General features: G+C 42.1%; 1 protein-coding gene across 3 annotated transcripts in view; it reads right to left on the bottom strand.

Moving 5' to 3' along the window:
• The window catches only part of GDA (guanine deaminase), a 103585-nt gene that overhangs the window by 73134 nt on the left and 8008 nt on the right, over positions 1–22443 (bottom strand). For all 3 annotated transcript variants that reach the window (XM_030193864.1, XM_030193865.1, XM_030193866.1), the window contains exons 3-4: positions 17289–17460; positions 3110–3197 (exon numbers count right to left, since the gene is read on the bottom strand). In XM_030193864.1, coding sequence (XP_030049724.1) covers positions 3110–3197; positions 17289–17460 — 260 coding nt within the window. The remainder of the gene's footprint in view (positions 1–3109; positions 3198–17288; positions 17461–22443) is intronic.

The raw sequence follows: 22443 nt of genomic DNA, 5'->3' as shown, positions 1-22443 counted from the left end.
TGGGTGCAGAGAAATAGCAGCAACGTTTATGGGCAACACCTAACAGAAATCCAGGAAGAGGGGCAATTGCCTCCCTTGTCTCCCCTCCTTACACCCATGGATAAGAGGCCAATCCTCATGGTCACTAACTGAACCCTCTCTCACAAAATGTTGGCTGTTCTCGCTACTGAACTTGTCTTCCTCATCAAGGATCCTGCTCCCAAGCATACTGCTGCAAGTGAGTCTGCCACTGAGGAATCTCCCTATGCTACCACCTGTGGGTATCTTCACCTGACCTGCTGTTCTCCCTTTGCAATTGAGGCAAAGCTCACCTGTGACAGAGGCAGAGTTAACATGTGAAGTCCACAAGCCAGCCAACCCAACATCTTCCCGTCCCCCTGGCTGACAGATTTCCTTCCACCAAGACTCCTCAGTTCTTATGGCTTGCAAATGCATGCAGCTTAGGGATGCTATCAGACCCCTCTCCCATTGATTATCTTTGCCTGCACTGCTGCTCACGTACCATCTGTTGGAGACAGACAAGTGCTGTCTGAGGGAAGCCTACACAGGACCCTGTGTAGGATAATATCAGCAAACTACTTGTTCTCTACCCCTCTGCTGATAAAGGAACATAAACCTATGTGTCTAGAGACTGGTCTGGTGAGATAAGGACATAGTTTTCCCATAGACAGAGAATAAGATAAAAACCTTATCAGTAACTGAGACTCTTTATGACACAATAATTTATAATAGAAATATATCCAAGATATTTCTTTTCTCTTCCTTCATCCAAAGGAGTATAACAGCCTAAACATTAGGCAGACTATGCAATTTGTTTAGGGTGGTAGATTCCATGAGATGACTAAGAACAGCTGTAATCAAAGCAAAAGACTGTGTCCCCCTGACAAGCCACATAAACTGAAAAAACCTTTGACTTCCTATCTGTCTACAATTATATAGCCATGCCAAGTATTGCTTTCTGTGCATTTTATATATTTCTGTGTTGTTTGTCATGCCTTGTGTCGAGGAATGGAGTCAAATTGAGAACTTGAGATGGACAAGGATTTTTTGTTGGTTGCATGCTGAAGATATTACCTGATTTATGGATTATTATAAGTTTGGATATTTTGGACTGGTATTCAGTTGAAGACGCCGCCTTACCTGGAGTGTATAATAGTTCATGAAGACAATTTGATTCTTCTGGGATTGTCCGGTTCAGATAAGTCAATTTTGGTCATACTCCTTTGGAACAAAAATTTTTGCTACGCTACACATGAACTGTTTAAAGATATCCTCCTAATAAGGGATTATGGTGCAATGATTGAATTTGGTGACTACCAGTCCTTTGGCTAATCATATTCACTTGATTCTGAGCACCATTCTCACTTATTAGAAGTTATTTATAGTATTTTGGGATCTATTGATTGTTTTTTTATTTAATATATTTTCTAATTACCAGGGTCTTTTTTCATATTTTGTGTCTATACCTACCAGTGGCGTTCCTAGGCTGCCTGACACTCGGGGCGGATCGCCGATGCGCCCCCTCCGGGTGCAGCGCAGCCCCCCCCACCAATGAAATTACCCCCCACCGGTGAAATTACACCCTCCCCCCCGGGTGCATTTTTACCTGCTGGGGGGGGGGGTGCCGCGCACCTGTTGGCCGAGTCCGCTTGTTCCCTCCCTGCTGCTCCCTGTGCCCCGGAACAGGAAGTAACCTGTTCCGCGCAGAGGGAGCAGCAGGGAGGGAATGTGCGGACTCAGCCAACAGGCGACGTGCACCCGGGGCGGACCACCCCCACTGCCCCCCCCCCTTGGTACGCCACTGATACCTACAAGACTCTAAGGGGACTATTACTAAAGCTGCAGTAAAATATCACACTTTACTGCAGCCTAATTTATTGCTAGAAATTTAAAATTTGAAAAACTTAGGGCCCTCTTTACTAAGCCGCGCTAGCATTTTTAGCGCATCTACATGGTTAGCGCATGCTAATTTTTAGCACGTGCTAAAAACACTAGAGCACCTTAGTAAACAGGGCCCTTGGTTTTTCAAAGTTCAAACAGTCCTTTGGCTGATCTCCCCACCATCGTGTTTCTTTATTAAAGTGTTATGATCATTGTTGCAATCAACTTACTTTAATCCTATGACCACTTTAAGGGCATTTCTAAAACTGGGTGCCCACAACTATGTCCCACTTGGATGCGTAAATGTACATAGAAGCAGCATTTTCACAGGTAAGTGTACAATTATGCATGTTACTTCCTGTTCCAGGGCAGAGAGAGCAGGGAAACAGTGGAGCTGATGCAGCTCCCAGCGACGTGTACTCGGGGCGGAGCGGCCCTACCGCCCGCCCCCTTTGGTAAGAATGCGTTCGGGGGGTGCGCCGAGGGGGGGTGCGCCGTGCTGCACCCGGGGGGGGGTGCACAGTGGCGAACCGCCCTGGGTGTCAGCTGCCCTTGCTACGGCACTGGTGGAGTGTAGGTGTGCCGAGTGCTAATCAATTAGCGCAGCTACATCACCACACACTGACTGATTAGCACGTAGTTAGCATGGAAGCCCTTACCGCCTAGAAAATAGATCCCGCGCTAACGGCCATGCTCTAATTGGAAAATTAGGGCATGACAAAATAAAAAAAAAGGAGGTAAAAACCCTCACGAAACCGTGAGATATGAAACAAAAAAGTGAGGAGAACGAATGAGGATACCAAAAAATTATATTTATTCATATAAAAAATGACCCGACACGGCAGTGTTTCAGTCCAAAGGCCTGCCTCAGGGGCCGTGTCGGGTCATTTTTTATATGAATAAATATAATTTTTGGTATCCTCATTTGTTCTTCTCACTTTTTTGTTTCATAAAATTAGGGCATGGCCATTAATTGAGGAAAGGGAAAATGCGGCCTCAGTGCACAGGAAACCTACATGCTAGTCACAGCACAAGCAACTTTTTAGCGAAGCTTAATAAAAGGGCCCCTATAAATTTAAAATATTACTCATTACATATTACTCCTAGATATATTTTCCTTTTTATAGTTATATTTTACTGGGGTGACTATTATTTTTTTCATATATTTCTCCTGCTTACATATTATTGAACATACAGTTTGCAAAAACCTGCAACTCCGTGCTCTTACTTGCAATTTCAGCAAGCAGCAAAGATGAGTCTGTATAAATTGTTGCAAAGTAGCATGCTGTGGTAGTACCATTCCTCAGCGTTCGCCTCTAAAAGAAGAGAACCAAAAAGTGTCACGTGATTAAGGGAAAGAAGATACCTGTCAGCATTACATTGTGCTGTTCAGAGCCTAACCTGAAGATTCAGGGCCAACCCAGAGAGTTCACTAAGGGCCTCTGGGAGATAATGCAAGCAGCTCTAACATTATCCCCTTCCCTGGTCTGATCTCTGGTGAAGTCAGTACAGGTAGATAGGATGTCTCTTGCCTTTGGGGTGTAGTTTGCATGTTTTAACGCCAGTACTTCTGAGCAACAAAAGAGACCAGAACCAGTGCTCAGTACAACTAGGGTTACCATATTTGCTCCCCCCAAAAAGAGAACACATGCCCCGCACCCACCACAACCCACCCCACCCACACCATGCCCCGCCCCCACCATGTCACCCTGCCAACCCCCACCCCGTTCCCATGTCACATACCACCCCACCCCTTTCATACCCCCACCCACCCCGTCACACTCCCCTAAGGGTGTCCTACTCTCCCCTCCCCTTACCTTACTGTACTGCCCTGGTGGTCTAGTGACCTTTTTGGGGCAGGAAAGAGCCCCCTCTTTCCTGCCCGGAGCGCCTGCATACTGTTCTTTGCTGACTCCAGTCCCGGCGCCGATTCAAAATGGCCGCCGAGAGCTGAAGCGGCCTCGTCTTGCGAAGCCGTTTCAACTCTTGGCAGCCATTTTGAATCGGCGCCGGGACTGGAGTCAGCAAAGAACAGTATGCAGGCACTCCGGGCAGGAAAGAGGGGGCTCTTTCCTGCCCTGATTCAAAGTCACTAGACCACCAGGGCAGTATAGTAAGGTAAGGGGGGGGGGGGAGGATAGGACACCAGTAGGCCCACCTGCCTGCCAACCTGCCCGTTTGTCTGGAAATCCGGACAAACAGGCAGGCTGGCAAAACCCGCCCGGTTGCCCGGCCATGTCCTCAAAAATAGGACATGTCCGGGTAAAACCAGACATATGGTAACCCTAAGTACAGCAAAAGGAGGCCAGACTCACTAACTGACTCCCCAGCTTATAATCGAACGAGAAAAACGCCCAAGTTCCGACCTAAATCGGGAGATGGGCGTTTATCTCACAAAAACGAATAACGCGGTATAATCAAAAGCCGAATTTGGGACGCTTTCAACTGCACTCCGTCGCGGATGCGGACAAAGTGGACGGGGGCGTGTCGAAGGCGTGTCGAAGGCGGAACTGGGGCGTGGTTATCACCCGAACAGAGATGGGCGCCTTTCGCCGATAATGGATGCGTTTGTAGCTAGAATTTAGGGCACTTTCCTGGACCCTGTTTTTTCACGAATAAGGCCCCAAAAAGTGCCCTAAATGACCAGATTACCCCCAGAGGGAATCGGGGATGACCTCCCCTGACTCCCCCAGTGGTCACTAACCCCCTCCCACCACAAAAAAATGATGTTTCACAACTTTTTATTTTCACCCTCAAATGTCATACCCTCCTCCCAGGCAGCAGTATGCAGGTCCCTGGAGCAGTTGTTAGGGGGTGCAGTGGACGTCAGGCAGGTGGACCCAGGCCCATCCCCCCTACCTGTTACAATTGTGCTGCTTAATGCTTATTAGTCGTCCAACCCCCCCAAACCCACTGTACCCACATGTAGGTGCCCCTCTTCACCCCTTAGGGCTATAGTAATGGTGTAGACTTGTGGGCAGTGGGTTTTGAGGGGGATTTGGGGGGCTCAACACACAATGGAAGGGTGCTATGCACCTGGGAGCTCTTTTACCTGTTTATTTGTTTTTGTAAAAGTGCCCCCTAGGGTGCCCGGTTGGTGTCCTGGCATGTGAGGGGGACCAGTGCACTACGAATCCTGGCCCCTCCCATGAACAAATGCCTTGGATTTATTCGTTTTTGAGCTGGGCACTTTCCCTTTCCATTATCGCTGAAAAGCAAAAACGCCCAGCTCACACATTGGCGAATAAAACATGGGCGTCTATTTTTTATTGATAATACGGTTCGGTCCGCCCCTTCACGGACCCGTTCTCGGAGATTAACGCCCATGGAGATAGGCGTTTCTGTTCCATTATGCCCCTCTCCAAGTACTGACCTCCAAAAGAATTCACACCTCCTTGGTAATCAGAAGACATTAGATCAATCAAACCAAATTATAACAGAGGAATATGCTGGAAAAAGAGAGAGTTCAGGGATATAAAAGGACACATTCACACCCAGGATATAGGCATACATTTAGACACACACCCACACACCCCATCATACCTGCAGACCTTCTTTCTCAGACAGTGTTTATTTTATTAGATCTGCCTCACCCGTTTGGGCAGCGGAAGCCAGGGGCTCTCTCTACTATCCTGGACAGAAGTGCATATCCCCTCTATATACTTAATTACCCCAACCTTGAATCTGCTCATGACAGGCTTACCCCATCAGGCAGTAGCAACCTCCCCAAATAGAAAGGAGCCCAGTATTCAATGGATAGAGTAATATAGTTTATTAGCCATTCCACACAGTTCCCCTCCTCAACCCCTATAGAAAGGCAGACACTTACTCTCTAACAGACACTCACAGAATCAGAAGGACAGGCAGAACTTAAGACACACAGAAGCAGCTCTGTAATACCTTTCTGCCCTACAATCGGTAAGCTTATTTCTATATAAAATACCTTTATCCAAGCCACACCTATGTGTTGTATTATTGTTCTACAAAACCCACTGCCTCTGAGAAGTGGACCCGGGACCAAAGAAAGGAACCCAGAACCAGACGAAAGCCAAAGCTGATATCTAACATCTGGAGACCATAACTGACAATACCATGATACGTTCATGTCACAAATACTCTTTAAAAGACCCTCTTACCAAACTGTGGTAAGCACTAATGCATGCTTATCGCAGCTTAAAAGAGCATAACGCAGGGCACGTTGAGGCATCTTACAGTACAATCCAGATGTTCATGTGTGTCTGGGGGCGTGTTTGAGGTGGAGAGTGGGTATGTCTGTGTCAATCAGTTAGTGTAGCCGCATAGCCACGTGCTAACTGATTAATGCGTGATTAGCACATGAGCCCTTACCGCCTACAAAATGGGTGGCAGTAAGGGCCCATGTACTAATGGCCACATGCTAATGGCAAGATTAGCGTGTGGCCATTAATGCTGAAAATAGAAAATCAGCCATTTTCTGGCCATGGCAAAGTGGCCTTAGCTTGCGAGAAAGACCCACTTACGGGCCCGATAAGGCTGCTTTTTGCTGCACCTTTATGAAAGGGCCCCTAACTGACTATGTGCCAGGAGGTGCCAATTGAAGGATATAGACAACTATGGTCCTGACAGTCTAAGGATTTATGCTCCTAACTTGGGGGTTGTGCTCCTAAACTGGTCTGTTTGAATGTTTACTAGGGTTGAATGCACACATTTACACACAAAATTTCATTAACCATCTAAGTTTAGGAGCACAAAAAGAGGGTGAGAACAGGGGTGGATTTAAGGCAGGAAAAATATTAGGAGCTTAACATTGATCTTCAGCACTGAGCTCTTAAACTGAACTCATAAATTTAGACAAATGAATGGTAGGTCTAAATTTATAAGTACAATGTTAAACTCATAAATTAAGATGAATTTTCAGCTGAAAATTTCAGGGTAATTTACTAAGCTGTGCTAATAAATTAGCTTAATGCACTGTTCAGCCCTTTCACTGACTGTGATAGACTGTTGCTTATACCAGAGTATAGAACATCACTGTGAAGACTCAGAACTCTTGAACCAAAATCTTCATTAATGCAAATCAAACAAAAGGAAAATGACTTAAATATCTGAAGTGTTGAACAAGAGTTTCTGCCCAGCAGATTGGAGTCTGTCTCAACCAGCTCTCTCTCTCTCTCTCTCTCTCTCTCTCTCTCTCTCTCTCTCTGCAGAGATAAGTTGAGAGCTCTCAGCACTGTGCTGAAAAGTAGATGCTGTAAATACTTTTAAACTAGTAAAAACTTGGTGGTATTACAGTAACTTAAAGGGGAACCATGCAACAAGGTACAGCAAATCAGCTTACAGCCCTTAGAGAAAGCATGCGTGAACACAAATTCCCTCCACCCCACTGGGGAGAAAAGCAGGCAAGCTACATTCCAGCATACACAAAAACAAGGGCCAACCAATAGGAAAAGTCCCATAAGGCATAAGGAACAGGGACATGTGCTGAGGAAGAGTCTATCATAGAGCACTGCAGAAAGACTATAATTTGCAGTCCAAAGGCACTTCCTGCCTTTCATAACAGCACAAGCACTGTAAACTGTTACAGGACATGTAATTTGATATAAACAATGTCCAAAATATACATATAAACAACAGGCAACCTGCCTCCATGCAAACTGGGGCAGAACATGCATCCTTACAAGGGTCTTTCCCATATGCTAATCCCATTTTTAGCATGGCCATAAAATAGCCTTTTTTCTAATTTCTGAATTTCTGGCCATGTGCTAATGTTACCAGTAGCGCGCAGCCAATAAAATAACACATGAGCATTTACCGCCTATTTTAGAGGCATTAAGGGTGTGATGGAAAATATTAAAAATTGCTTTTCAGTCTTGCTTTAAATCGATAATACATTTTTAAAATCCCCTGTCTTTGACCAAAAGTGACTTTCCTGGTATATCTCAAAGAACAGGCTGGAATGTAAGGCACATCTCAAGAACAATGTATGAGATAAGGCACACTCAAGAACAATGTATAAGATAAAGCACATCTTAAGAACAATATATGAGATAAGGCACATCTCAAGAACAGGTTGGAATGCCTCTGAAGCCAGCTTGTGCAGTAGGGAGGCAGGGTATGCTTGAGGTTCGGGAGATAAACCACCTGGCCAGTGGTTTGTTTACCTGAACTGAGAGCATATGACTGAAACCTTATGTACATTCCTGGATAAGTTTTAGCGTAATAAAAAGGGGGCTTTTTGCAGCTGAGCCTTGGAGCTCATTCTGTGGATGGACGCATCGTGCAGAAAAGACTTGTTCCTGGTCATATGGAGACTTCGGGCTTTCGCTGCAATGGGTCCCCCAGCTGACAAGATAAGGGCCTGAATGATGTAATTTCTGACCAGTGATGATGTATGTATGTATGTATATATATATATATGTCTTTCATATTTTACTTATCTATAGCCTTCCTTTAGTAATGTACTCGATTAGTGTGTTTATTTCTTAATCATTGTGATGCAGTAACAATAATGACTTATACATTTTCCATTTAAAGTACTAATAAAGAGTTTCATTTACCCAATACAAATCCAAAAGAATCTGTAGCATTTTATTCTGTGAGCAGTCTGTGGTAATCAAGTGAGCAGGCTACAATACCAAAGCAATACAGTAGCTGGCGCTGCGAGAAGGATTCGTAGAGGGGACTGGAATTTTTTAAGCAAAAAATTGGAAAGAATAAAGCGGAGAGTGTTATTGAGATCCCAGGATGGGATGCAGTACCATATGATATAATAGCCACTGAGTGGTCAAAATGTGCAGGTTTGTGTGAGGAGTGGGACTCCTGTTTAAAGGGGTCGGAACCCTTAGATGTAGTTAGGTGTATGCAAAAAATTAAGATAGAATGAGGGAAGGAACAATATTTTGTCGGAAGGCGTGGATGGATTCTGTTAACCGCTTATTGGAAAATCCATCAGAACCGTGATGAACAGCATAGAAAAATTGCAGAATTGGAGTGACAAATATGTGACTTGCGCAGTCATAATGTAATGCTTAACTGTCAAAATAAATTGTTAGCTGATAAACTGGATACATATCAGACCATTGCTGAGCATGCCGCAGTAAGGGTGGCACAATATAAATTTAAAAAAGCGTAAAGGGAAAGCTAAAAAGCAGGGATTAAATGGGGGCAAGGTAGTACGCAGTCAGCGAGCTCAGGTAAATATCGACAGATCAGTTCCTCCTCCCCCTGAGGCCGGAACCCCTTGTGCTAGAGGTATTGCTAGCGCGCCCACACAAGAGGAAGAGGAATGGCAGGGTTATGAGGATTTGTATCTCTGGAAAGAAGTGCAGCATCTTAAAAAAAAAAAAAAGCAGGAAAATATGAATGGCCAGGTTTCCACCCACTTAGTGCATTTAGATTTGTGGCCCCATATAAATATAGAAATTTGTTGGAAAAATAGGTCCTGTCAAAAAGTGTGTGCTCTAGTGGATACTGGAGCTGAGGCCACTTTATTATATAGGAATCCATGTAAATTTAAGGGTCAGAGAGCTGTCATTACCTGGTTGGGGGAAAACAAATTGAAGCTGTACAGACCTGGGTGGAATTAAAAATTGGAAATTTACCTAAAAGGGAATAAAAAGTTATGATTGTACCGTTGCCTGAGTATATACTGGGTATAGATATATTAAAGGGATTGACATTAACATTAGATGATGGGAGATATCAATTTGGAGTTAAACTTTATATCCAATCTCGTCCAATTACTGTGGGAAAGGTGAAAATGACCCCAATAGAGATTCCCCCCAGCCACACGGACTATTCATATAAAACAGTATAGAATACCAGGGGGGGCACCTTGAGATCAGTAAAACTATTAAAGAGTTAATGGAGAAGGGGGTTATTAAAACTACCACCACAAAAGGGGCATGTCAAGATGGCGGCGTGAAGGCGTTTGTTGAGCGATCGCTGTGCTTTAGCTGGAAATCTTAACATTATCTTTTAACTACGATGCCCCATACTAAAAGAAAAAGGAATGCTGAGGTTTGTTCCCCCACCTACCTCGGCTTTCTCACCAGTCCAGCAAAGTCTGGATCGCTACCTCGCTGGAGCCTCATTGAGTGAATTGGGGGCAGCAGGACCCACTGCGCAGTTATCCAAAGGAGCGGAACCTAAGCTGGGTCAGGAAACATCTTTGTCTCCACCCTCAGATTCTAATATTCCTCCATGTCCAGCGTCATTAGCAGTGCTCGGAGACAGCTTTCAATCTACCTTAAGTGTGGAAAGGCAGTTGCCTGGCGTGGGCCTTGCACCAGAAATGACTGGAAGAGGAGCCACGAGATTCAATCGCGGCCTCGGGACTAACAACGGAGATGAGTCTTGAAAAAATCTGGATAAAACTAAATGCAATGGACAATACTCTTCAAAAATCTTCAGGTGAGATTTCACTGTTATCTAACAAGTTTGAAGAAATGGTTAAAACAGTAGAAGTTGTGAAAGAAGATCTTACATCCCGTGTTAATCGGATGCAAAGTGATATTAAACAAATACAAGAATATAATTCTATTGTGGCAAAGGATAAACTAGTTATTCATAGACATATTGAACAGATTGAAAACCACAATAGGTGACTAAATCTTCGAATATTGAATTTCCCAAAAGTACCAGGAATACTACCTTAGGAATTATTTAAAAGATTCTTGAATGAAAACGTAAAGATTCCACCAAATATTATTCCTTCTATAAACAAGATTTATTATCTTCCTAAAAGACCTGGGAAAAATGAAGGGGAACATAGATCTGGAGTTGACAATATTGATTTAAATAATATATCTGCAATTTTGGAACAATCGATTGATAACATAACGGAAAGAGCTACAATACTGGTTTCATTTGTCTTTGAACAAGAGCTTAATAACATTTTGAGACTTTACTTTAAACATACCAAAGATCTGTTTGGTGGCAAAAAAAATTTGGATTTACCCTGATGTTACCAAAGTGACTCAAGAGAGGAGAAAGATTTTCCTTGGCATGTAACAGCAAGTGCTTGACCTTGGAGCCACGTTTTTTTTTTAGCTTATTCGTGCAAATGCATGATAAGATTTGGAGAGTCAAAGTACATATTTTATGCTCCAGAGCAATTAAACGTTTTTCTAGATATGAAAAGACTTAAATAATATTAGATAAGAAAAGAAAAAAACTGAGTCTCTATTCACTGCCTTACTTTAAATATGTTAATATTTCCTAATTAACTCCTTTATTTCACTTTCACACCCCTTAAAAGTGGTATAAGAAAGTTTGTGCTTTATTTCCTATTTTTGTAAAAATTCCTAATTCCTAATATTCTATACTGTGCTTCTGTAAACAAGTGTTTGACTTGTAATGTTATATGAAAATTATAATAATTAAAAAAAAAACCTACCACCACAGATTGGAATAATCCGATCTGGCCAGTCCGAAAAAGTGACGGTTCCTGGCATATGACCGTGGATTATAGGGAACTAAACAAAGTTACACCTGCTTTAACTGCTGCAGTCCCAGATACTATTACTTTGATAGAGAAAATACAGACACATTCTGGCAGATGGTATGCTGTAACAGATTTGGCTAATGCCTTTTTCACAATACCAGTCAATGAGAAATATTGGGATCAATTTCCTTTCAGTTGGCAGGGCATGCAATATACATTCACTCGACTACCACAGATGAGTTTCCTCTAGCTGATCATATGCAAATTGTGCATTATATTGATGATATTATGATTCAAGTGAAAACACAGGAAGATGTTCAGACTCAGTTGGAGTTGTTAATTGTACATTTAAAGGAGAAAGGATGGGAAATAAATCCTGATAAGATACAAGGGCCATCCCAAACAGTGAATTTTCTAGGCATTCAGTGACATAATGGTCTGAGGGAAATTTTGCCAAAAGCTAAACAGAAAATTTTGGAATTTGTTCCTCCTTGTAATAAAAATCATTTACATCTACTCGTTCCACACCACTCAGGATTTTGTAGACCTCAATCATATCTCCATTCATCTGTCTCCTTTCCAAGCTGAAGAGCCCTAACCTCTTTAGCCTTTCCTCATACGAGAGGAGTTCCATTCACCTTATAATTTTAGTCGCTCTTTTTTAAACTTTTTCTAATTCTGCAATATCTTTTTTGAGATACGGCGACCAGAACTGAACGCAATACTCAAGGTGAGGTCCCACCATGGAGCTATACAGAGGTATTATAGTATTTTTGGTCTCATTCACCATCCTTTTCGTAATAATTCCCAGCATCCTGTTTGCTTTTTGGCCGCCACCACACACTGAGCAGAAGATTTCAGCGTATTATCTACAACGACATCTAGATCTTTTTCTTGGGTACTGAACCCTAAGGTGGACCCTAGCATCAGGTAACTATGATTCAGATTATTCTTTCCAATGTACATTACCTTGCATTTGTCCACATTAAATTTCAACCGCCATTTGGATGCCCAGTCTTCCAATTTCCTAAGGTCTTCCTGCAATATTTCACAGTCCACGCATATTTTAACAACCTTGAATAGTTTTGTATCATATGCAAATTTATTCACCTCACTCATCGTTCCAATTTCTATATAATTTATAAATATGTTAAACAGCACCGGTCCCAGTACTGATCATGAGGAACTCTGTCAAAAGCTTTCTGAAGATCTAGATACACTACATCAATTAGCTCACCTTTATCCACATGTTTATTTATGCCTTCAAATAAATGAAGCAAATCGGTGAGGAAAGACTTCCCTTGGCTGATCCCATACTGACTCTGTCCCATTAAACCATGTTTGTCTACATGTTCTGTAATTTTATTCTTAGTAATAGTTTTCACTATTTTTCCTGGAACTGACATCAGGCTTTCTGGTCTGTAATTTCCCAGATCACTCCTAGAACCTTCCAATCTTCAGGTACTATGGGCAATTTAATGACAGGTTACATATTACTAATAGCAGATCAGCAATTTAATGCTTGAGTTCTTTGAATATCTTTGAATGTGTGCCATCTGGTCCAGGTGATTAACTACTCTTTAATTTGTCAATTTGGCTCAGTACATCTTCCAGGTTCATCGAGATTTCTTTCAGTTCCTCTGCATCATCACCCTTGAAAACCAATTACAGTACAGACAGATCTCTTACATCTTCTTCCGTAAAGTCTGAAGCAAAGAATTTATTAAGTTTTTCCGCTATGACCTTGTCCTCCCTGAGTGCCACTTTTGCTCCTTCATGATCTAATGGTCCCATGGATTCCATTGCAGGCTTTCCTCTTCTAATGTACCTGAAAAAGTTGTTACCGTGCAGCAAGTTTCTCTTCATATTCTCTTGTAGCTTTTTTTATTAATGCTTTGCATCTGACTTGCCATTGCTTATATTGCTTCTGACTTTCTTCATTTTGGTCCTTTTTCCATTCTTTGAAGGACAATCTTTTGGCTGTAATAGCCTCTTTCACGTTATCTTTCAACCATACTGGCTGTTGTTTTCTCTTCTTTCCACCTTTGCAAATACGTGTAATGCATCTGGTCTGGGCTTCCAAGATAGTATAATCCTGTTATATTCTCCAGCTTTTGACAGCAGTCTTTCTTTCAAGCATCTCCTGGTATGGGAAAGATTTATCTTCTCCTACTTACTAGCACCAGCCTACCCTGAGAAAAGAAGGGCAGATCTTTCAGTTCCTTCTCTCTCCTTTTAGCGCAAAGTGTGGTTAATATATGTGTCTTTCTCTACTATCCCTGCAATGAACTAAAAGAATTAATTAAAAGGATGCATGCTCAGTTAAGCAGTGGTGTTCCTCCCCCTCCCTGAGAACCTGCACACAGAAGGCAGAGGAGAGCTGACTACCCCACCACCCCAGCAGCCCTCCTGCTCTTCCTCCTCGTTAGTACAGTGCTAAATATCCCTGCCCATCATGCAGTAGACCGGGCTTCCCGATGGGATGATACGAGGTTTTTTCCGTGTCATCTGCAAAGGTAGCAGTGCAAAGAGGAACTCATCTGCTGTCTACATATGAATAGTAGGCGGTTTTCCATTATCCCTTCCAGAAGCTTAACTTCTTCCTTCTTGTCCAAATGCCTGATTTAGAGTCCTAACCTTTGTAGCTGATCCTTTTAGCTTCTTTTTAACCATTTTCCTCATTTTATTATAGTTGCCCTTTCGAAAATTAAATGCAGCTACAGTAGATTTCCTTTGTGGGTTCATCCCAAATAGTAGCTCTCACCTGGCATCGCTCCCTCCCCTCCCAGTGAAGAACTGAAGGATTTGAAAGGTATTGGGGAAGGGGTTAGGGAAGTGCAGTTGAGACCCCTGCTCACCCAGGAGGGAAGGGAGAGATGCTGGGAATGTTCACCTGGATGGGCTTGGGCTTTCTTCAGCACAATTATTTGGCTAATTTGAATCAGGTGCTTAAATAACTGGTTATCAAGTAAACTCCAAAGTAAATGTGCATGAATGAGTTTAAACATCCTGTCCAAAAGGATCTGAGTTTGGTCTTCACCATAAAAGTTAATAGGAGATGGTAGGTGGTCCCATGTTATCATACACTAATGGTTGCATTAACACATGACCTGCAATAAAGCAAATAGAGGGCATGACTCCAAAAGGTGCCGTGTTAAATCTGGGCTTAGCATGCAGTAAAATCTTTGCTTCTAATGCGTTAAGGAGCACTTTTACTAAGCTGTGGTAAAAAATGCACAAATATCAAATAAGCACATAGGGTAGGGGGATGGGGGGATGGGGGGTTGGAAAGTGCCGTCAATTGTATCAGGTAAGGAAATCACTTGTACTGGCTGCTTGAGGACATCTTCAGCAGGTGGAGTTTGGGGATCCCTACTAGCCATAAGGATGCCAGAATTTTGGGTGGGCCCAGGCCTACCCGGGCCCATCTGTGGCTATGTCATGGAGTATAAGTTCTGCTAAAACACAGATCATCCTAAGGGATTTACAGACTCAGTACAACATAGGCCTCAAAATAAAGTTCCTGATATGAAACCAAAGTTACTTGCTGTGGTTTATACTATACTGTTCCCACATCAGAGGTCCTAAGTAGTAGTTTCATGGACAAAAATGTATATGATCATGTCAGGCCTGAAACCAGCATAAAAAAGACAGGAGTACATATCTAACAGCGCATCACAATAGATTTCAGAAAAGCTGGAAACAGTGGTGAACCTGTACTTCATTTCATTTTAAATTCTCAGTCCTGACTACTACAAAAGGCTTTAGGATGTAAAGACAGCAACACTGTACATGTCAGCCCTATATAACTCCAAATCTTCTCTTCTGTTCCTTAACCTTGACCAGGACAAACTTGAAAGTTACTGGCCAGTATCCAATGTCCCATTTTTTAGGAAAATTTATAGAATAAACAGTCTGTGGTCAACTCAGTGATTGGCTAGAAAAAGAAACTGGCTAAATCCATGTCAATCTGGTTCACAGAACCAGATCTTCACAGAAACTGAGACAGGGGGTTTGCCTTGATGTTATACTGCTAGATTTCTCAGCAGCTTCTGACACTGTGAATCTACTACTACTACTACTATTTAACATTTCTAAAGCGCTGCCAGGGTTACGCAGCACTGTACAATTTAACAAAGAAGGACAGTCCCTGCTCAAAGGAGCTTACAATCTAAAGGACAAAAATGCAGTCAATCAAATTGGGGCAATCTGGATTTCCTGGATAGAGGTCCAATGGTTAGGTGCCGAAAGCGACATTGAAGAGGTGGGCTTTAAGCAAGGATTTGAAGATGGACAGGGAGGGAGGGGGCTTGGCATATGGGCTCAGAGAGTTTATTCCAAGCATAGGGTGGGGCGAGGCAGAAAGGGCGGAGCCTGGAGTTGGCGGTGGTGGAGAAGGGTACTGAGAGGAGTACTGTGCTAGCATGACTGACAGAATCAGGTATCAGTGGAACAGTACTTGCCTGGTTCAGATCCTATCTATTAGACAGGCAACAGTCCATAGTGTTCACCAGTGCCTAGCACCTCATCGCCACCATTGATACTGACCTGTGGGGTACTACAAGGATTGATACTGTCACTCATTCTGTTCAATATCTTCCTCAAGCCATTAGCCAAGCTGATTTGGTCAATGGACACTCAGTTCTACATCTATGCTGATGATGTACAGCTACTCACATCCACTGAACCTGACTTACCCACAGCCCTGAAAAAATGACAACCTGTCTAACATCAATTCAAGAATGAGCTAAAAACAACAAACTTTGCCTGAATCCAAGAAAAACTGAGCTTCTATGGATCCCTAACAAGTGGGAACATACTTGATATCAAAATCTCTTTTGGAAAATATGACCTTCCTTTCACATCACAAGTCAGGAACCTTGGAAATCAGCTCAATTCAACACTTACACTGATCCCCAAAATCCAAGCAACCTTCAAAAGTAGCTTCTATCACTTGTGACAACTACGCTGCCTGTCTCCTTACATTGAGAAGGCAAGCCTTGTCTCAGTTGTGCATGCCATGATAACATCAAGACTGGACTACTATAATACACTCTAGACTGGTCTGCCTACAAAGGGTCTGTACCTGCTCCAATTGATTCAGAATGCACAGCTACAGCTAGACTAATAGAAGGCTTTAAGCGATGTAACCACATCACACCATTCTTGCAAGAACTTCACTGGCTACTAGTACAACAACAGGGCCAAATTTAAAGCTCTATGTTTGACTTTTAAGGCCCTTAAAGGAAATGGCCCAGAGTACTTGAAGAACAGGATCTCCCTCTACACACCTCCAAGGTCACCAAGGTCTTCTCAAGGAGTATGCCTAATCACACCCTCTCCAAAAGACATCACACAAATGTGATACCCGCAAGCGAGCCTTCTCTGGAGTAGCCCCCACTCTGAAATGCACTTCCTGAAAGGCTTCACTTAACACAAGACTATCTATACACCAGGAAGCAGGTGAAAGCTTGGCTCTTCAACCAGGACATTAATGGAAGAAGTAAATGATACCGGCTGCACATACTATAGCAGGACATGTTTACCCACTCCTACCCTAGCAAAAATAATCTTCAAGCACCTATCTGACCTCATTTGCAACTTTCTTTAAATTAATCCCTTTATTTTCTTACCCTGTTACTCTCTCTTATCTATCTATATGTTCCATCTTTGCTTACACCCTATGCCGTCAATGAAAATGTTTTATCATGTACCATGTTAACATTGTAATGTAGCATACTATGACATATTTTGTATTGTTGTTTAAATATTTTACTGCTTTGTCTACTGCTCATGTTTGACGTATTCTTGCTGTTCACTGCCTGGAGTGAATGCCTTCAAAAAGGCGGTAAATAAATCCTAATAAATAAATAAATAAACACAAATCAGTGATAACATCACTCCAATATATGCAGCATCAAAAACAACCTTAAGTTGAAAGACTGATGAATAGACTAGGACTAATTATAATAAACATACTTACCACGATGCTGGAGTAAATGGTTTTAGCAAATTCTGCTTCTTTGTATTTTCTTTCTGTTGGGAATGTATATTTATCTAACCAATCTAAAAGGGATAGGTCTAAAGCAGTTCCTGAGAAGGAATACTGAGACGCATGGATGTGTGTATCCACCATTCCTGGCATGCAGAATTCACTGTACAAAAAAAGCAAACAACAATGCAATTTGTCGAGTTTTGTTTTGAATTACCTTTTCTTTTATTCTATATGGTATATGTTTTTCAGTAGTTGACAGTATAGACATAACAGGAAATTATAACTTTGAGCTACTACTGAAAAAGTTGTAAGCTAAATCAAAATAAATACCTACCCTAAAATGAACTATGAACAAGCTGGGAAAACAGGAAGAGCATGGTTCATGGAATTCTTTCCAACCCCTCTGTGTATGTATCTGTGTATATGCCTGTATGTTTGTATCTGTATTGCCTCTCTGGGTATCTGTGTTGCCGCAAAGTGGATCTCTGCCCTGAAAGAAGGGGTGATTTTAATGGAGGTGTGGGGAGCTTGGGGGGCTCGGGACCCCTAATGTAAAGGTTACCTGTAAGATTTCATCCACCCAAATTATTCTGTGTGTTTTCAAGCCTTGCTAACTAGATCAGGCTGCAAGGTGGCCTTTCGAAATTGTGCAAGAACAGCCATGTGATCCCCTCAATCCTACACTCCTCTGGACCCAAAAACATGTTTACGCATTTAGTGTGATTTGTTGGGCAAGTCATGGGAGAAGGGGAAATGGACCTTTTTACTGAGATGGTGGATTAGAGACGGTTATACAAGATCTAGGGAAGAGTGCATCACAGAATGGGGAAAAAACAGTTTTTTTCTGTATTTTTGCTGACCAATGTTAGGGTCATGTCTAGGACAAGATACTGTAGAAGACAGCCTAAGAATTTTATTGTGAACTTTGTTACAAGTTTTTAGAAGATATGTGCATGCAAATAAAATGGTCCAATGTAATTAAGATAACTTTAATGGATATTTAGATTTGTATTAATTCTTGGGTCAAGGTTTCCTGTGTTTCACCACAAGGGTGGCCTAGTAAACAGGGGGGTACATTTAGCCCCACTCCATAAGCTATGCATTTGAATCCTTTGACCACTGATATAAGAATGGAACCCCTCTTATTTTAAGTTTAAGAAACTGTTGAAAACCTTTTATTTCAGACATTTCTGGATATTTCTGTTCTTCTCTATATTATATTTTGTATGAAATTGTAATCCGTAGAGATGTCTAGGTTATTTTTTTTTCTAGTTTGTAATCTGCACTAAACCTATCTGGTAAGTTGAAGACAATAAGTACCTGTATTGTATTATAAGTTTTCAGAAAGTTATTTTGCTCCTGGACAGATGGACAAACATTCATGACTTCTTATGTATAATTTCTATCTATCACTCTATTGGGTTGGAAAGAATAAAAAGGCATTGCTTTTCATACTTGCAATAGGGCAATGACCTATTTTTTTTTGACTGGGGTCATCTGATACCAGTACATTGCTACTAGTTGTTAAGGAAAAGCTAAGGTCAGTGTTTCTCAGCACTGCACTAGGACTGAAAAATGACCTGTAAAGGTATAAATGAAAGCATGATTGCCGTGATAGGTCATTTAAATAATTTTAAAAAAAGACGTAGCTTGATTGAAAAATTGTTTCCAAAGCACAACCAGAAATCATCAGAGCTTGAAAGACCACAACAGAACAAACATTCATTTTAGGACGAAAAGACCCCAGATGCCATAACTTTAGTCTTTTTTTGTTTCTCCTAATAAATTGAATGTTTGTACTATTTTGGTCATTCAAGCTTTGATGATTTCTGGTTATGTTAGGCCACTTAGAAATGTGAAAATAAAGTCAACAGACAGTAACAGATGCTATTTTTTAATTGGACTAAAGTTATATATTTCTAACTTCCAAGAATCCTGAGTTTGTGCAGGGATCATTGGAAGCTAGTCAAAAATACAGAGAGGTCATTGAACAGAAAAAACATACCTTTGAGAATTAAAATGGCATTTAAAATCCCCTTTTGCCAGAGTTACTCTGGTTCAAGAATTTGTCTAGTAATGCTATTTAAATTATGCACGTGTGTCTTAAGTATGGCAAGTGTCTTCTGCTCAGAGAGAGCAATAATTCCATTTAGCAACCCGGCTGCTTTTACCAATGTCAATAATTACAAAACATTTTTTGCTGCAAAGTTTGTCAGTAAGGAATGATCATGCCAGCTTGAAACACATTAACTAAATAACAAGAGTTTACATCTGTGTATTAGCTTTGGGACTCTTTCAGTGAATCCGGTTAGAATATTGGGAAGTCCAACAGAGATTTTGGAAGATTTATGGAGTCTATGAAAGATAAGTGACTTGTTCATTTTGGGCCCCTTTTACTAAGCCGCGTAGGCGCCTATGCGCGCCCTACGTGCGCCAAAATTGGAGTTGCTGCCCGGTTACCGTGTGGCCCTTGCGGTAATTTCAATTACTCATGTCCGAAAAATATTTTTTTATTTTCTGGCACGTGTAATGGACGCGCACAAGTGGCATCTGATGCGCGTAGGTCATTACCGCCCAAATTCTTTACCACTAGGTCTATGGCTGGTGGTAAGGTCTCAGACCCAAAATAGAAGCGCGGCAATTTTGATTTTGCCGCTTGTCCGTTTTCCGCAAAACAAAAAGAGGCCTTTTTTACAGGCACGCTGAAAAGTGGATTGGTGCTCACCCAAAACCCGCGCCTACACTACCGTAAGCCATTTTTCAGTGCGTCTTTATAAAAGGACCCCTTTGTTTGCTGTGCACAGTATTTTGGGAACTTGGGGGGGTTCTTTTACTAAAGCTTAGCTGAAGTTATCAGATAATTCAAGCTAAGCTTTAGTAAAAAAAAAAAAAAAAAAAAACCTTGTTTTTTTGAAATGCTATTTTTGTAAGTCCATTTCAGATTATTTTTTGTTTCAGTGGGGTATGATCAAGCTAGCATTTCTACTTTATGTAGTTAAATCGTGGGGTTTTTGGAGTGGTAATTTTTTCCCTGATTAGAATTGTTTTTATAGTTTAATTTCTTTTATTGGTTTTCAACACAGAGATAAGCAAGAGCTCACAACATAGCAACAAGCAACATTCTACAAAATATGGCAATACCAGAGCTCATGTTTAAGAAACTATCCATTTCTAGGTTAAGATTAAGAAAAGAGAGAGGAAAAAGAGAGAAAAAAAAGGGGGGGCTGGAGGATACAAATCAAAGCATGAAGCAAGCACAGGCCATGAGATACACCAAGTTTAGTGCTTATCCATTTTTTAAAGAACTGTGAAAGAAGCCCTGTATGGGTAAAGGGCAAGTTGTAGCCTCCCTGGGGCAATTGAGGTCCCTTATTATTTAATTAGGGCCCTATTTACTAAGCAGCGCTAGAGGCGCATTAGCATTTTTAGCACATGCTAAGAATTACCTCACGCTAACTACTGTATGTAGATGCCCATAATATTCCTATGGACGTCTACATGGTTAGCACGTGCTAATTTTTAGCATACGCTAAAACACTAGAGTACCTTAGTAAACAGGACACCTATTACTAGGCACCTACCATCCGGCTACCACGTGGCACGGGTGGTAATTTTGATTTTTATGCACATCCGCTACACACGCCAGAAAATAATTTTTATTTTCGAGTGCACGGCAGAAACCAGGCGGTAATCGTCATTCTACATGTGTAGAGCATTACTTCCTGTTTAACACGCGAGAACTTACCGCTAAGTCAATGGGTGGCAGTAAGGTCGCAGGCCTAAAATGGACGCGCACCATTTTTATTTTGCCGCACGTCCATTTTCAGCTAAAAAAAACCCCCAGGCCTTTTTTGCAGGTGCGCTGGAAAATGGACCTGCGCACACTCAATACACGCATCTACACCAGCGCAGGCCATTTCAGCACACCGTAGTAAAAGGACTCCTTAATATGTTACAAGTTAGCATAATCATTCCTTACTGAAAAACGTTTTGTCAAAAATGTTTTTGTGATTACTAAGATTGAATATTTTGCTTTCCCGTTTTGTTTATAGGTACTTTTACCTATGGCCTGAAGAGGTATTCTCAGGGATGGAGAAAGGCAGCAACTGGAACAATGCGCATAATTTTATTTATTCAAAATTATTCATGCTGTTTTGCTCAGAAAAAATTGCCTTCAGAGAAAGGAGACACAATTCTCTGAGGGGACAATTTTTTTAGGCAATAAGTCAAGCAAAAGTATACACATAGGGGTCAATATTCAAAGTGAATATTAAAACTAACTGGTCAGCTGGAAACCAGGCAGGAGAGGGGCATTACAGGGGTAGTTCTACAGCTGCTAGCAATCAGTGCTGATGCCCACATAACTAAATGGACAAATAGGACTATACCAAAAGCAGTCCTAATTATGCCCACTTAGCTATGCTGGTGCCGGCACTGAATATCAAGAGGTACTCACATAGCTTTGGGTACTGGCCTGTGCCTTGTATTGTTCTACCTTCCTCCGTAACCCCCTACCAACAGGAGACTACCCCTTCCCAAACCCTTAATCATACAAGGCCTCCCTCAACAGGACCCAACCCTCACCCCAATCCCTCAATCAGAAAAGTCCCTGCCCCAATAGGACTGGATCTTTCCCCCACATCCCAATAAGCTCTCCTGAGGCCTATCTAACTATCCCTGGTGATCCAGAGAGTGATCGGGGTAGGAATGAACCAGGGCCGCCGAGAGACAAAGCCTGGCCTGGAGCAAGCAATCTTAATGCACCCTCCCCCCTCCCGGACCAACCAAAGGAATTTTATCTATCAAACATGACCCCACCTCAGCATCTGCTGTGCTCCCCCTCAGACCAGTTGTCTGTTTTCTCTTATGCTGTGCTCACGCTGTGTGCCAGTCGGAACCGGGTTAATGCGTTAACTCTGAGTCTTCTCTGCCGCTGCAGAACCTTCCAAAGCTGTACCAGTGAAAACAGGAAGTAGTCACAGTCAGGAGGAGGTGAGGCAGGCAGTGGAAGAGAAGACAACGCATTAATGTGATAACCCGCAAGCAGGAGACCAATGAATGCAGCCTTCTTTTGCCTCCTCGGCTGCCAGGGCCCCTACCAGGAAGCCTTGCTGACATGGCAGCAGTGCCAGGCCCCCCTTGA

The sequence above is a fragment of the Microcaecilia unicolor genome, chromosome 2 (assembly GCF_901765095.1).
Source record: "Microcaecilia unicolor chromosome 2, aMicUni1.1, whole genome shotgun sequence".
NCBI classification, from domain to species: Eukaryota; Metazoa; Chordata; class Amphibia; order Gymnophiona; family Siphonopidae; genus Microcaecilia; species Microcaecilia unicolor.
This window is presented reverse-complemented; position numbering and strand designations above follow the sequence as displayed.